Source organism: Natator depressus, chromosome 8, assembly GCF_965152275.1.
Source record: "Natator depressus isolate rNatDep1 chromosome 8, rNatDep2.hap1, whole genome shotgun sequence".
Classification (NCBI taxonomy): Eukaryota; Metazoa; Chordata; order Testudines; family Cheloniidae; genus Natator; species Natator depressus.
In genome coordinates this window covers 97,602,907-97,619,583 of record NC_134241.1, presented here as the reverse complement: position 1 = coordinate 97,619,583, position 16,677 = coordinate 97,602,907, and the positions used below count along the sequence as shown (strand labels likewise).

The following is a 16,677-nucleotide window of genomic DNA, read 5'->3' as shown; positions in this document are numbered from 1 at the left end:
ACAAACAAAAGGAAGGGGGGGGGGTTTGTTTTGTTTTTTACACAACCCACAGTCAACCTGTGGAACTCTTTGCCAGAGGATGTTGTGAAGGCCAAGACTATAACAGGGTTCAATAAAGAACTGGATAAGTTCATGGATGATAGGTCTATCAATGGCTATTAACCAGGATGGACACAGATGATGACCCTAGTCTCTGTTTGCCAGAAGGTCGGAATGGGCAATGAGATGGATCATTTGATGATTATCCATTCTGTTCATTCCCTCTGGGGCACCTGATATTGGCCACTGTCGGAAGATGGGCTAGATGGATCTGTGCCAGATGATCTGACCTGGTATGGCCGTTCTTCTGTTCAGTGACCAAAGGCACATTCTGCTGTCATTCTGCACCTGCTGAGTCTGTAGTTGAAGTGCTCCTTTGTGCCATCGAGCTGACTGGTGTACGGCTTCATGAGCCGTGGGAGGGGGTAGGCTGAGTTGTCTAGGATCACTATCGGCAATTCAGTATTCCCAATGGTAATCTGCTGGTCAAGAAAGAAAGTCCTTCCTTGCATCTTTTTGAGCAGTCTTATGTTCTTAAAGATGCATGTGTCATGCACCTTCCCTGATCAGCCCATACTGATGTTGGTAAAGCATCCCTGGTGACCCATCCTAGCCGCCCCTGGGGATCCCGCCCCCTGTCCAACCCCCACTGTCCCCTGACTGCCCTGACCCCTATCCACACCCCTGCCCCCAGACACACACCCCCCCCGGGTCTCCCATGCCTATCCAATCCCCCAGGTTCCCCATCCCCTGACACACACCCCCAAACCTCCGCCCCATCCAACCTCCCCTGTCCCCTGACTGCCCCGACCCTTATCCACCCCCTCCGCCCCAACTGCCCCCCTGGGACCCCCACCCCCTAGCCAATCTTCCCTGTCCCTGACTGCCCCATCCACATCCCTGCCCCTGACAGCCCTCCCTCTCTTCCCCCCGGGACTCCCACGCCTATCCAACTGCCCCCTGTCCCCTGACTTTCCCCGAGACCCCCTGCCCCTTATCCAAACCCTCCGCTCCCCACCCCCTTACCATGTTGCTCAGAGCAGCAGGAGCTCGCAACCACACCAACAGGAGTGGTAGGCCAGAGCGCTGGCGGTGCAGCGCACTGAGGCTGCGGGGGAGGAAGGACAGCAGGGGAGGGGTTGGGGGCTAGCCTCTCCATCTGGGAGCTCAGGGGCCAGGCAGGACAGTCCCGCTGGCCGTAGTTTGCCCACCTCTGCTGTAAAGGGTCCAAATTACATACATCTCTTGAATAACATGAACACCCAGCACAGTAAGCTAAATGCTACATATGTACAAAGAAGCTGAGCTGTGGTTTCTGTGGGAACTGTAAGTGAATCTCTTCGGTTTTGTGTGGCTAAATGCTTAATTTAGTGTCGTATTTATATAGGATTATGGGGTTTTTTTGGTTGGATATCATTACATTCAGAACCTTCTGAATCAGGTAGCTCTGTATCCACAGCTAAAAAGAAACTGGATTTCCAGCGGGAGTCCTAGGATATTTCTCACACACACACACGTTAAGAGAAATCACAGTGCACCTGATGGAACGTTCCATCACTATCAGAGCTTGCACAGCTGTCCACAGTTAGCGGTAGAATGAGAGGCAATAATGGCTTCTTACATAGCAGAGTGTGCAGATAAAACAAACAAAACTGTCAAACCAGCTTATTTCCTTATCTCCCAATACAATCTTACTCTCTTTTGCCTACTGCTTCTTCTGCTCTCAGCCAAGAATCCTACAATGTATCCTATTTTAGATGATTCCAAAAGCTCCTCTTTTTAATACGTGGTGTAGTTATACCAGTTAGACCAGCCCTAAATTTCTCAGCCTTCTTAAATACATGTGAATTCCTCAGTTTACCTTAAATACATATGAATTCCATAACCTTATAGAACAATTTACCTGAAAACCATTTTAGCATTGCCTAGTGCATTGTTTTTGATCACCTAGCTCTCTACTTAGTTTCCAGAGGTCAATCCGTTATTTATTTAAACCATTCAGTAGTTAAATTACACTATCTTCTTATAGTTCTATACTGTACATTAATGGTTTGTTTAACCATAATTTTTAAAAATCTCACTGTTGTATGTGTTGCTTGCTTTTTTACTCAGCCTATTTGTTATTTTGTAATTGTTGCCTGACTATTCATTTTTCCCTCCAAATTGACAGTTTGAAAGTTTTTGGATGTTGCACTAAACCTATTCATGGTTCTCTTATATATGTAAGTGTCCTTTTTAGACATGGGGGTTTTTTTTAGACATTTCCCTCTTCCCCACAAGCTCTCCAGTGTTGTGTTCTTAATGTAGACTGACTTTTTTTGGAATCGCATTTTGGGTTAGATACCATTGAGATTTAGGCTTTTAGTTTTATACTCAATTTGATGGCTTTCACCATTTGTCATTTGCATGCTCGCTTTTTTCAAGCTTTCTTAAAACTTTGCAGATGACTTTTAAAAGAGGCAGGCCTGTCTCCTCTGAGTGTGTGTGTGTGTGTGTGTGATATATAAGTTTCCATCTCCTTTGAACATGTTTATTTTGTCTTTTTATATTTGGATTTGGAAAAGAATGGGGTACCTGTCCTGATCCTGTAGTGCAGATTTTGTTAAAATTTTGTCATCTGTGATTGTGTTTTTCATGATTCAGTGTATGTATCCATTTGAGTTGTCAGTGACAGCATAGGGCAAACCTTAGTGCTTGCATTGTGTATCTCCTTTTCCAAGTCCATTGTTCAACCTCCTCTCTCTACTCCACCTTCCCTCCATCCCCCAGAAACAAATTAATATCCTTAGATCCCAAATAAATCTTTGCTTTTATATGGTTATAATAGAAATAGCCTAGAAAACAATTCATATACTTCTAAGCTTGCCTACCTAGTCCTCTGTAGAAGAGTGGAAAAGGAAAAGTCAGTTGAAAATGCCAGGTTGTAGTTCACAGACAGCAAACCACTTAAATACTGCTATAATCATATTAGGATAGAATTCACTGAATTCTTTATTTTTACACTGCACTAGAATAGACTGTTGCTGATTCCCCCCCCCGCTTTGATGATTAGCTTGAAAACTCACACAGCATAAATGCTAGAATTCTGTAGCAAGGTACTCAAACTGGTGTGAAGAGAGTCTGGGTTGGACTTTTGTGTCCTTGCACATGAAAGCTCTGGTGCTTTCCTAATAGACTGAAAATGAGACTACTTGTGCTCCATAAGAGGTCTGTTCTAGCCACATTTCTCTGCAGCTTGGCAGATGGTGGTATGTCAATGGTTTCTTATTGATTGGTTGAATTTGCCTCAGGGTAGTAGGAGGAAAGGTCCTTTAACAATGTGCTTCAGGTCCTTTTTGTTTGTTTTTTTTCTTTATTTTGTTTTTTTAAATACATTTTATAAAATATTTCTGTTTACCAGCCATTTCTTTGATTTAATCAAAATACTGAAGTTACCTGCAAGTAAAAAATAAGTCCTGAAACCCTTAAATATATTATCTCCAAGATCAGCAAGCCGAGAATATTTTATTTACTAAATTATTACATTTAGTGTTAGAAAAGAAGTGACATTTTTAATTAATAATCAAGACATACGGTGAGTGAGAAAATAAGCTCATTTCATACATCCAGAAACGGATGGAAATAACCTTTCTTCCCCATATAAAAAGTGGGGTGGAAAATTAATATATTCAAGAAGGTTAAATCATAACTGCATCACTTAGTATTATTTAACAGGCAAAACAGAATATCGTGTGTGTGTGTGTATTTTATTTATTTATATATATATATATATATATATATTATAAAAATTATTTTAACCCAGTGCAAAGTATTCATGGAGACATCCGTGTATGAAACAATACAGTAGTGTAGGTAATACTATGTATTTGACAAGTCAAAATCACATGTTCAGATGGTTTGTCACATTTTAATAAAATAGAACAAGTGGAAAATAACATGACCTTTACTTTCAGTAAATAACCTTATTAGGTCCTGCTCCCACTGGAGCCAGTTGCAATGGGATTTCAATGGGATTCAGTTCTGGTCCATAATAAATAACACTATTGTGTGATTTCTTTTTGTTTTTCATTCTTCCCCACACCACCAATATCTGCTTTAAACTTTAAAATGTGAATTGTAAGCTCTTCAGGACAGGGACTGTCTTTACTATTATAAGGTAGGTGCATAACTGGTTGGAAAACCGTTCCCAGGGAGTAGTTATCAATGGTTCACAGTCAAGCTGGAAAGGCATATTGAGTGGGGTCTCTCAGGGATCGGTTCTAGGCCCAGTTCTCTTCAATATCTTCATCAGTGATTTAGATAATGGCATACACAGTACACTTAAAGTTTGCTGACAAGACCAAGCGGAGAGGGGTTGCAAGTCCTTTGGAAAATAGGATTAAAATTCAAAATGATCTGGACAAACTAGAGAAATGGTCTGAAGTAAATAGGATGACATTCAGTAAGGACAAATGTGAAGTATTACACTTAGGAAGGAACAATCAGTTGCACACATACAAAATGTGAAATGATTGCCTAGGAAGGAGTACTGCGAAAAGGGATCTGGGAGTCACAGTGGATCACGAGCTAAATATGAGTCAACAGTGTGACACTTTCAAAAAAGCAAACATCATTCTGGGATGTATTATCAGGAGTATTGTAAGCAAGACATAACAAGTAATTCTTCCTCTGTACTACACACCAGTTAGGCCTCAGCTCGAGTATTGTGTCCATTTCTGGGTGCCACATTTTGGGAAAGATGTGGACAATTTGGAGAAAGTCCAGAGAAGAACAACAAAAATGATTGAAAAAAGAAAAGGAGTACTTGTGGCACCTTAGAGACTAACCAATTTATTTGAGCATAAGCTTTCGTGAGCTACAGCTCACTTCATCGGATGCATCCTTTTCTTTTTGCGAATACAGACTAACATGGCTGTTACGCTGAAAAATGATTGAAGGTCTAGAAAACATGACCTGTGAGGGAAGATCGAAAAATTGGGTTTGTTTAGTCTGGAGAAGAGAAAACTGAGCGGGGGGGGGGGAACAAAACAGTTTTCAAGTACATAACATTTTCTTACAACGCGGAGAAAGGTAAATTGTTCTTGTTAACCTCTGAGGTTAGGAGAAGCAATGGGCTTTAGTAGCAGCAAGGATGGTTTAGGTTGGACATTTAGGAAAAACTTCCTAAATGTCAGTGTTGTTAAGCACTGGAATAAATTACCTAGGGAGATTGTGGAATCTCCGTCATTGGAGATTTTTAAGAGCAGGTTAGACAAAAGCCTGTCGGGGATGGTCTAGATATACTTCATTCTCCCTTCAATACAGGGGACTGGACTACAGGACCTCTTTGAATTCCCTTCCAGTCCAATGATTCTATTATGTGTTTATACAGCAGTAACGCAGTGGGTCCCACATCGATTGAGGCCTCTGGGCGCTGCTGAAGTGTATTGAATTCATGACTTTGTATGATAGTAGAAACGTTCCTTGTTGTAAGAGATCTTAAAGTATAACAAAAGAAAATTCTTAAGTTTATAGAAATATAGCGATGTGGAAAATTTAGTAAGCATTTCTAAGTCATCTTAAATTGCTGTTGAAAACTATGATCAGTCTAGTATTTTTCTCTGGACTTGTGCTCTGATAGTTTATAATAGGTTTTCTGACTTTTGGTTTAGTTTTGTTTACCATCATAATATTATGTTAATCTGGTATTTTACCTGGGGAAGTTGTAGTCTGTCTGTTCTCCAACTTCCCTCATGCCCCCATGTTTACTGTAAATGAATGTTGTGTTCATGTTTACTTGAACCAGTTTATCATCCTACGCTCGACGTTTTTGCTGTCTGTCAAGAGACCATTTCCACTGTTGGTGTTCCCCTGTAAAGTACATTTCATCCTGTCTGCTGATTGGGTTTTTTCTTTAAGTTCATTTTTGCGAAATGAAAGGTTTGTGTGTGATTTTACGTTCCTTATTAAGATTTTTTTTAAATGATTTGCTAATGAAAGTTTCTTGGCTTGCTTCTTTGTCTTATGGGGAGCAGATGATTGACAAAAGAATGCAAAATATGGGCACTTTTGGGGTTCTGTACCACAACTAAAGACTGTTCCAAGAAAAATCTTTAAGATGGTTATTTGAATCTGTGCACACTGCCCACCTGGTGGTTATAGAGTGAACTGTTACTTCACAGAATAGTTTGAACAACAGCCATGTTTGGGGCAGGCTAATCTTGCAAAGAGAGCAGTGCATATAACAGGAGTGTACTGTGTGTGTGATAAGGGGAGAAAATTCAGCTCACTGACTAGATGTTTTAATGTGCGAACTCTAGGGAAATAACATATTGACTATACTGTTGTGCACAAGAAAATTGAAGAACCCTTTGCAGACAGAGGGCTTGCAAAGGATTCTTTCTGTTTCTCTTAAACCAAAATCTGTGGCAAGATGTTTGAAATCAGCAGGACGCTTAATGCTGCTTTGTTAAATAATGAGGTAATATTTTGTCACTTTTCTGGGCAGCATCTGTTTTGTTTTGTTTTTTCCTCCTTTTTTTTTTAATATGTTTATGAAGGATTCAGTTTATTCTTATGAAAGTAAGAGATTAAAAATCATTCTTCACTTTATTTTTTTTTCCTTTCAATGGTTTTGGACAATTGGGTTGTCTTTATTTGCGGTTTCAGTCGGCTGCTGTTGCCTAGGACATTATGCCACGTAAGGCTTCTAAACTGCACAGAGTAGGTAGTTATTAACGCTGAATTGGCTTCTGGTATAGTCCATCTGGGCTCTGTATGAGAGAGCTTGCTGGCGGCTACTGATGCTAAGATACCCGCAACCTTTGGGATGTATGCATGGTGTAGAGGGGCTCAGTGATATGAGATCACTTCTTTTAAGGGAAACTGTCATTAATGACTCAAGAAACTGCTCATTTATGGTAAGGAGAGAAGGGAGGGGGGACAAACAGCCCTGTGATTTCATTTTGGTATTGGATTAGGTGTTTAAGACAAGTTTCTTTTTGTGGGGATGGAGGCTCTCATAAAAATAAGGCTTTTCTCAGAGGTTTACTGGCTGATTCTGAGAGACTATATTGAGAATTTGATGCTTTACAAATGTGCCACAACTCTGATGCGGTGGTCAGCCACTTACCCTGAAAGATGAATGGTACTATTGGAAACATGATAATAAGGTTGACTTTTTCAACAATAGGATTCTGCCTTTGTCTTTAGAGAGAGGCCTCTGAGGACATTTGTGCGTTCGTTTTAGTATTCCCCTGAAAGATTTGGTATGGGGGTTTGATTTGGTGGTGGTGTTTTTTTGTTTTGTTTTTTAAAGTGATCAGTGTACAAAGTACATGAAATTTTAGTTTTGCAAAACAGCTAATTGTTTAGGACTGCAATGTGCGATTATTGTTTCAGAAAAATGGCTGAATCTTTTGATATGCTTAACATTAATTTATAGCTAACAAAGTGTGCTGAGGTTGAAAAGGCTGAAAAAAAGATTTCTCCATCCCTTTTTCAATTTTGTTAACCCCTGAAGAGACCTTAAGTAAAAATCTGCATGACAAATGAAACTTTAATATTCAGTGTATTTTGGGACCAGAACATATGATGATGTACCAGTTGTGCAGTATTTTGATGCTAGTGAATTCACTCTAGTAGTTCAGTTTGAGTTACATAGATTGATTTAGGAAACCTATCCTACAAACCAGTTTAATCTTTGCTAGTTTTTGCTAAGCTACAAATGTTTTTAAAACTATTGTGTGATAAGAGAAATCCTCTGCAGCCATTTAAACTATCCATAATAGATGTTAATTGAATTCAGTGTTCACTCTGTGGGTAGAAAGGGTTCATTTATTTTAAATGTTTTTTCTAATGTGTGTTTTCTGCTTGTATGATCCATTTGTATCTACGTTATTTAAAAGCTTAATATATTTCCTACATTGTACTATTTGTTTAGGCTGTGGCTGGGGTTTTTTGTGCATGTGGATGTTTTAAAGAAATTTTAAAACGTACAGAGTACCCTTTACGAGATTAACAGTTCTGAGTTAATATTTGTACTTTAAAAAAAGACTTTCCCCAAAATGGTAATTATATATTGGTGGGGAGGGGGAGGTTTGTGATGTTTCATAAAACTGTTTCTTATTTTCTGCAGTGAAGAGCTAAATGAGCATGTATCATGGCCCATACTAGCGTTCTCCACAGCTTTTACCTTTCTGTCTGTTCCAAAATAGAAATATTAATAATTATATTGGGCATTTTAAAACAATATTTTCTTTTAACAGTACATATAAAAGATAAAACTAAATGATTTAAATATCAATATTATATAGATTAGATAAACATTAATCTCAGGTTAGATGTAAAAACAGGATGCAATGCCTTGTTATCTTGGCTGCCATGTATAAAATCAACAAACCCCTAAAATATTTCTCTTTTGAAGAAGAGGGGGAATATAAATGTTTCCTAATTAAGAGAATTTTCAATAAAGTTGCCATAGGGGAAAGTTTGTGAAATATTGCTGTTTATAATCGGTGGTTTGGTGCTTTGTCTGTGGCAGCAAGCGAAGGATAAGTGAGTGTGTTTATTACAAAGTTAAAGTATGTTGCTTATTACAGTTGAAAAATAATTTCATTTAAATGCCCAGGTTTATTTATCACTTTCTTATAAAGCAAGCGAATAATGAAGTGAGATACCTGGATAATTATAAAATACTACTTTTATTCTGGTAAAATGTGTTGGTAAGTAGATGTTATATTTTAGACATATAATCAAGTGCAAGTAATATCAAACCTGCCTTTAAAACTATATATAAATTTGAAAGTCTCTTACTGCAGAAGGGAAAAAAATTGCTTGATTATTAAAACCAATAGTACCTGAGAATAAATGCAGTTAAAATGCACATTAAAGTGCTTTTGTCATATCTTTAAGCCTAGAGGCAGATCATTAAATATGCATTTCTCCAGAAAGCAACTGTCAAGAAAGATAAGGTGGTTAAAATACTCCAGACCTCAAAGCCATGCATGCAAGAGGTAAGAGGTTGCAGTCATTGAAGCATGGCTGAGGTATGGCACCTCCATGATGGAGGTTTATAAACTGTAGATATGGCCTGTAACTGTTAGTGTACTTCTGGGGTAGGGAGAGATAAAATACATGTGTATGTGTTGTTTTTTCAACTGGGCTTTAATTACTAGACACAAGCAGCAGTTCAGAAATCTGGTCTCTGTTTGTTGTAGAGGTCACCAAATCATTAACATTGTCAATCTGGCAGTAGCTAATTTCAATAGCACCTGATGTTGCAACGCCTCCTTTAGTTGCCCTAGCCAATCAGATCCTGGCTTCAGCTGACAGATGGTCCCATAAATGGATGTAAAAAGGAGAAGCTGCAAGCCAATTTCACTAAGGCTCTGTTCAGTTGTTCTTATCTGCATCCTAGAATCGGGGGCTTCAACAGAGTGCGCTTTTTTTTTTTTTTTTTTTTTTTTTAATTCTTTTGCTGCACAAAACGTCTGCACTGTGCTTTGTGGATCTTTAAAAAAAAAAAAATCCCTGAAACCATAGCAAATCTTTAGAAGAGTTGAAGCTTTTCAAGACCCAATATTTGCCATTAAGAATGGTTATGGTAGGTATTAGTAGATTTAAAATCTGTTTATAGTAGTTATATATAAATAGATAGATATATAACATAGATTTCCCCAAATCTGCATCTTTATCAGTCTGTTTTCACGTGAGTTTAGTTGCTATGACTGGTTTGTTTCTACACTATGTATCTCCGTCTCTCTCTCCCCCCTTTTCTCTCTCTCTCTTCTACTTAATGCCTGCATATCCTTTAATAAAGGAGGTAGTTGGACATTTTTAAGGTCATTGTGATTTCTCGCAGAATAAAGAGCGAGCTGATTTCTAACGTGAGGCTGTGTGTGGCTAACTGAAATGCTGAAAAAGAGGGGGTTGTTTTGGGTGGGGAGGTCATTAATTTCCACATTCACATGTTGGAAATATGAGCAGAATCCTTGGGAAAAAAGCCTCAAGACTGGTCATTTTGTTTTGGTGGACTGCGCAGCAGGTATGGTAATTTTTGAGAGTGATTTATATGAGCTTCAGTAAATGCTGCATATTGTATTTCAAAGAGTTTCCTGTCATGACCTCATAAAAAGAGGAGGAGGCTTGTATGTGTTGCAGCGCCTAGTATATGTCGATTTTGTTGCATCGTTGGGCAGCAGTACTGTAAGAAGGAATGTCAGCTTTTACATAACGTTCTTTTTGCTTTTGACACTGTGAGGGCTGCAAGGGTCCATCTTTGTGATCACAGATGGAGTGGAATGGCTTGAAAATGGTAAGTGAATGCTGAGAGACTGTATATAGGTTTCATACAGCTTATATGTGCCTCATGAATTTCTTTTGTTCAGGAGAGCAGATTGTGAGTCATAAATAAAATTACAGGTCGTTGTTTGTTTTTGAGGATCTGTCTGTCTATTTTTAATGTGTTGAAGTGTGATGGCACTGCACGCTGATTCCATTGAACATTACATTTCAGTCAAGCAAGGATGGTCTCGGCTGACCGTCACAGTGTCATTGTACTGTATGACCATCAGATCAGGCAGCAGCTCATGCCTTTTCATCGTCATTTGTGTTACATGAGTGTTCAATTAAACCCAGATCCAGTAACTGCATGTATAAACCAGGTATTTTGTTTGTTTATGAGCTAATACTATCATGAAACAGAATGGTGTTTTGGAGGGGGTTTTTTGGGGTGTGTTTTTTTTTTTTTTTTTTTTTTGGTTTTTTAAATATTGAAGGACGTCAAAGCCATCCATTTATGTAAAAATAGTACTTCTATTTTTAGAGTATTCTTTTGGCAGAGGAATCAGAAATAGTCGACTCATTCCTCCTTTATGTTTTCCTTACAGCCTGTGCAAAATGGCACGATCAAATACAACTATCACAGACTTTGAATTTTACAGAGCACTGCTATTCAGTGGGAGAAAAATCTTCAAAATTCAAATCACTCTTGCTAGTTTTGTTTCAATTAAACATTCTGCAGACTTTCACTTTGGATATTTATTATAACTGGGAAACAAAGCTACGGTCTTTTCACATTCTTATAGGATTGTCTTTTGTCTGGCTGCTTGTTTTGATGGGTGTAAAACAAATAAGATTAGACTGAGCAGCCGAACTGAAAGCGATAGCTGGGAGGAAAAGCCAATGAAAGGTTGCCGGGGAAACGAGCATAGGGGAAGCTGAGTGGGGGAGCAGGTGGCAATCATGTGGGAATACTGCAAACAGTGTTTTTTTAAAAAAAAAAAAAAAAAAAAAAGGCAGGGGCTATCTTGATTATCTTTGCTGTTCTTTGTGGCAGTCACAACTTTAATTATTCTTTATAAATAGGTGTTAATTACATTTCTGGCTCTGGCTTACAGTGATTTGTAGAAATCTATTTTTAAGCATCTGTTCTTTCTTCTCTCCAAAAGAGGGTTATCTTTTTTTTTTTTCCCCTGCTGTGAAATTGTACGTGCAAAAAATAGTGAGGAATCCTATGAGGCAGTATTTTAGAAAAATGTAAATTATATTGAATGAAGTTGACAGAGGTATAATAGTGAACTCCCACAGCTGATAGCGCCTGCAAATCATTTCTTAGAATTTTCCAGCAAATGTCCCTATGAGAACAGTAGGTAGAATGAATTTACCCTAAGCAGTGATTTTGTGTTAAGTGATATTGGTATTTTTACATAGTCAGATGGTTCTATGGCAGAATAATCAGTTCCAGGGAGTTCATCATATCCTGCAGTTTATGCGCTAAGCAGAAATTTCCTGAAATAATGAAGCTGTACTCCTCTTCTTCACTATCCTCACCTCTGCCTGCTATAACAATATCCACTTTCAATTTCAAGCTGTGTCTGTTGGCTTTAGGTTTTAAAGAAAACCTATATATTTTGCTAGTTATGGTCTCTCATGGTATAGGGCACACGGTAATGTGGAATAGCTGAAGTGCATCTTTAAACAAGGTTGTGGGTGCCGGAAGTGTTTAAAAAGCGTAGTAGACTTGTAGGTGATAGAAGGTAGCGTAAAAGGTATAAAAAAATGTGGTTGCTCAGAAAGCGTTAGTCTGTCACACATCAGGAGGCGCAAGAGATGCGTACCATGGGCATAGAACACGCCCTTCTGTCTTTAAAAATTTCAGATTTTTAGTTTATTCCTTTCTTCCATGCATGATTATTTAGAACATTCAATTCAAATGAGAATGTTCATATTAGGAAGTTTAAAAAGAATATATGAGAAATTAAATCGCCCTTTTAATTTGCTCTCGTATGTAATGCTTCTGCTGCAGTCTGTTCTGTAGGGAAGTAATTGAATGACTCTCTGAAAACTGCACAGCTTTTCACTGTAGGGGAAGAAAAATCATCAGAGTGTGTGCGCATGCATGCATATAAATATAGTATACACACGACTATATGTATGAGAGAGATTAAAATTTTAATTCTGTACCCAAAACATTGATGATAGATTCTAAAGCTGCTGAATTTGGTTATGAGAATAAATTAGAATGGCTTTGATCATACACAGCTGCATTTTTTGAGGGTCAGCAGCAGTTAATACAGTTACATTTTTGTTCAATATGGTGTTTTTATGTGTGTTTTCTGACACGTGTTTCTGCCACTGTTCTTTCTCTTTTCTTTGTCTTAAGATTATATTGAAGAACTCAGCCTGCCTGTAGATAGTGTCAGTCTTCTCTCCTTTCACATGAAAGATCACATAGTAGACCCTGAAGTGGGAAAATAGCTATTAAATTAGTGAAATTTCATGTAAGATTTCCAGATATATAATAGTAAGACTAAAACCATAGAACATAAAACCTTTTATTTTTAAACAAAAATTGGAGAATATGTAGCTGTCTTTAAACATGGTCATTTTTGTGAAATTGTAGTCTTGTTAAAAAAAGGGGATTTTACATTCAGATGTTGATGGAAGAGAAACACCAGCTACCAGTTTACAATTCTTTCTATTACTATGTACCTTACTAATCAGGTTTCCATGTTAGATACAGATATGCTCTTCCACAGTTGACTGGCTTGATAACCTCCTTTGCTTTCCTATCTTTATTAATTTTACCTTTCTGAGCTTTCTCAGATGAAGAAAACCCCGCTTGTTATTGACAAAGAACGGTTAAAAATGAACTGCAAAGTGTTTGTTTGAAAATCCCATTTGAATGAATGTGAAATAGTCTTGACCATCTAGACTTGGTCCTGTTAAATATTTGATTCCTATTGAAGAAAATCTAGTTGCTGCAGAAATCTTGCATATTTTTTGTTTTTACTTAGGAATTTTTTAAAGGAATGTCCTCTAGGTTACATTACATTCTCAAGTCTTCCCTAGTTAGTGTGCTGCTGGGAATGTTCATTAAATGAAGGGTATTTTCTGCACATAATAGTCCTACTGCTTGAACATTATCTTGTGGTGGACAGTGGTTCTAGACTGTGTATGAAATAAGTTATTAATACTTCCCATATTCTGGTAGGGGGATTTGTCGTGTTCCTTGGTAATTGGCACTTTCAGAAAATTTCAGCAAACACCTCGGGCAGTGATAGAGAATATTATATATATGTATGTGGAGGTGCACAGATCTTGACAAATCCAGTTGTCCGTTTCAGCAGTCTGTGGCCACCAGGCAACTGATTTACATGCCTGGACGTGTTAAAATGTACATTTGTTTGTCTGTGGGACAGCTGACTGGATACACTCCGATGCACTGGCAAATACTGCAATGCAGTATTTTTTTTCAATGTCATTGGGGTTTTTGGGGAGAAGGGGCACAAGCAATCTTACTGTAAGCAGGTCAACATTACAAAGCCTTGGCACCTTTGATGATTATAGGCCATACTTCACGAAATTTGCTAATCCCTGTAAGAAAGGAAAGTCACTCCTCCCCTATTACTCACTCTGTTTCCAAGATAGATGGAAAAAGAGATGAGTATGCATGTATTTATACATGCGTGTTTGCGTGTGTGTATTTTCACACCTCATTTGTACACCCTAGTGTAAAAAATACCAGAATGGAAAGGGCATTCTCTAAATGTAAAATGTAGTACATTTCGTTCATATGGTGCAAAGGTCCCATAGTTACCATAAACCTCTGACTTCTAAACAACCTAAAAGGCTTTACTGAGGTGCATATTTTATCTTGCTAAAGTATTAACTCAAAATCAGAACATTGCTTCTATTCAACAAGTACAGTATGTCTAGTCCTAGTAAAATTAGTATTTACTGTGTATGTGTACTCAGCCTTTGTATCTGAGTGTTTTTTAACCGTTGAAATGATGCAAAGGGAAGGTAGTGGGGAAAAGGGGTTGAAATACTTTTTGCTTTCTTTTGTTCCCTTATTTCAAATGACCCATCTTTACTTTCTAAAATCTTGGAGTATTTTAGGTGCACAGGGCTTTTATAGGTCACTAGCTTTACAACTGGAAGAAGAAGAAGTTGGGGGGGGGGGGAGGGAAGAGTCTCAGTGTGTCACAGACAGTAATTGTCTAAAATTAGCCATCTAGAAAAGGAAGGAAAGGCTTGAAGGAAAGAGAATAAGGCACAAACATGTGAAACTGCACAGTGCTAGTCTGAGAAATAATGAGTGATGAATTTGAACTAGTGCAGTGCGGTGATGCCCATTAATTTCTCAGAACCTTGACTTTGCAGGTTTGTTACTTACTTTGTTGTTCACACCTTTAATTATAACCAGTTTTGGATGATAGCTTAGAGCACCAGAGATGAAACCTTTTGTTTGTTGTTTACGTAATTAAGTATTCAGACAGTGTTCACAATAGCTTTGGAACATCAGTGTTAGAAACCAAGTAGTTTCAATTGGGATTATAATAGGAATATGCTTTTTAATTTTCATAGCCACTTGATACTGTCTCACTGTAACATTTACAATATTTGCATATGTTCATTAAGAATTAGCTCTGTGGTACTGCTGTTAGGTTTATTTTTATTTTTCTGTAATGACAATCTGTGTTTGCCCTAGCCATTTTAGAGCTTTTATGCATATCTTTTCTTTGGGGCCCCATAAAGCAAGGAAGAAGCGGAGAGGCATTCTTACCCATTGTTCTGCCCTTGATTGTGTCTTGCACGAAGACTTTCTCCCCAGTGAAGAAGGTAATCTATAAGAGCCAGGAAATGCTGAGAACCAGTAAGGAATCCTTAATTAAATTGGATGAAAAGACAGAATGTTGAAGAAATACGGACAGCTAAATGGGGGGGGGGGGCGGGGTTGCTTTCTGGAAACTCTGTGCAACTACACAGTAAAATGCAAGGCTGGCTTTGACAATATTTGGAGTGGTGAGATATATAAAAAATGCTGTAGTACTCTTTTGTTGCTAAGGCGCACACAGTTGTGTCAGACATTCTGCTGTGATGGAAAAAAAATATGTCCTTGGCCTGAGAAGTACTTTTTTCTTTTTAGCTTTTTAAATTTTAAGTGGTTTATATTGCTAGTAAAAATTTCATAGGATGCCGCTGGCACTTTTCACTGTCTGGGGACATGCAGTGGTACTGTATCATGAAAGACTTGGTAGCAGTGTAGTGGCATTTCAGCACCCATAAATCTTGATAATAAAGGAAGTGCTATGTCATATGTTTGCTTTGGAACAGCTGCAAATGAATGTTGAAGTTCTGTGCAAGAAAGTTCTATGCAAAAAGCTTTCCTGTTCACCTAAGTGATTTTGAACGTGGGCAGTGATGCTTCTGGAGGCGTTCCAATAGCAAAAGTCCCATAACTCCAGTCGTTTCACAGCATTGTTGGTGAATTTGTAGAATGATGAAGGAGACTCAAATACCTTCTGTTAGTGTTAGCTCTCTCAGAAACAGCTGATCAGAATGTTGACCTGTCTCACCCATTATGTAGAGACCTAGAAATTTGCTAGCGGAGCAGGTGATTGAATTGTACTGTTTTAACAGCCATGGGCTTTGCACGTTGGCCAATGGTATGTTGATACTCATTTAGAACGGTCTGCTTTTCTAAGCAGCCAATCAAAGACCGTAAGTGTTTCTTTCTAGGATGCACATGAAAAACAACAGACTGACTTGAACTTTTTAAGATGTCTTTTTCTGAAGACTTAGCAGTAGGAAATAGAGCTATAATGGTAAATTACAGCAGCAAGTGAAATTTAAAAGCTTCTAAAGCTGGATGGTGGATGAAGGAAGTTTGTCCTGTTTTGCCTAAAGAAACTTCCTTTATTACAAAGAAAAGGAGGACTTGTGGCACCTTAGAGACTAACCAATTTGAGCATAAGCTTTCGTGAGCTACAGCTCACTTCATTGGATGCATGAAAGTGTAGCTCACGAAAGCTTATGCTCAAATAAATTGGTTAGTCTCGAAGGTGCCACAAGTCCTCCTTTTCTTTTTGCGAATACAGACTAACACGGCTGCTACTCTGAAACCTTCCTTTATTACAGTGTTTTTAAGGAGCAAAAGATTACAGTTCCCACAGTTTATAATTTTAACTATAACTGACTCATCCTGTAATACCGTGTTGTAATGCACCCAACCAGAATATAAAGTTCTGGGAATTGTAGTCTTTAATATTAATTGTCTGTGTTGCCGCATTATAATACAGATAGTACAAATCCCAGAAGTCCACATTTTTCCTGTAATGCCAAAACAAAAGTGAAATTTGTGACTGTCAGAAT

At 38.2% G+C, this 16,677-nt stretch overlaps 1 protein-coding gene across 6 annotated transcripts in view; it reads left to right on the top strand.

Moving 5' to 3' along the window:
* The window catches only part of ELAVL4 (ELAV like RNA binding protein 4), a 96,898-nt gene that overhangs the window by 15,540 nt on the left and 64,681 nt on the right, over positions 1–16,677 (top strand). Inside the window, exon 1 of one of the 6 annotated variants that reach the window (XM_074961763.1) lies at positions 6,327–6,499. The exons of 1 other annotated variant lie outside the window; for it this stretch is intronic. In XM_074961763.1, coding sequence (XP_074817864.1) covers positions 6,452–6,499 — 48 coding nt within the window. In that variant the 5' untranslated portion in view covers positions 6,327–6,451. Of the gene's footprint in view, positions 1–6,326; positions 6,500–6,790; positions 6,939–9,465; positions 9,623–9,939; positions 10,064–10,148; positions 10,334–16,677 lie in introns of those variants that run through there. 4 more of the 6 variants (XM_074961761.1, XM_074961766.1, XM_074961762.1 and 1 more) reach the window with 4 other exon arrangements.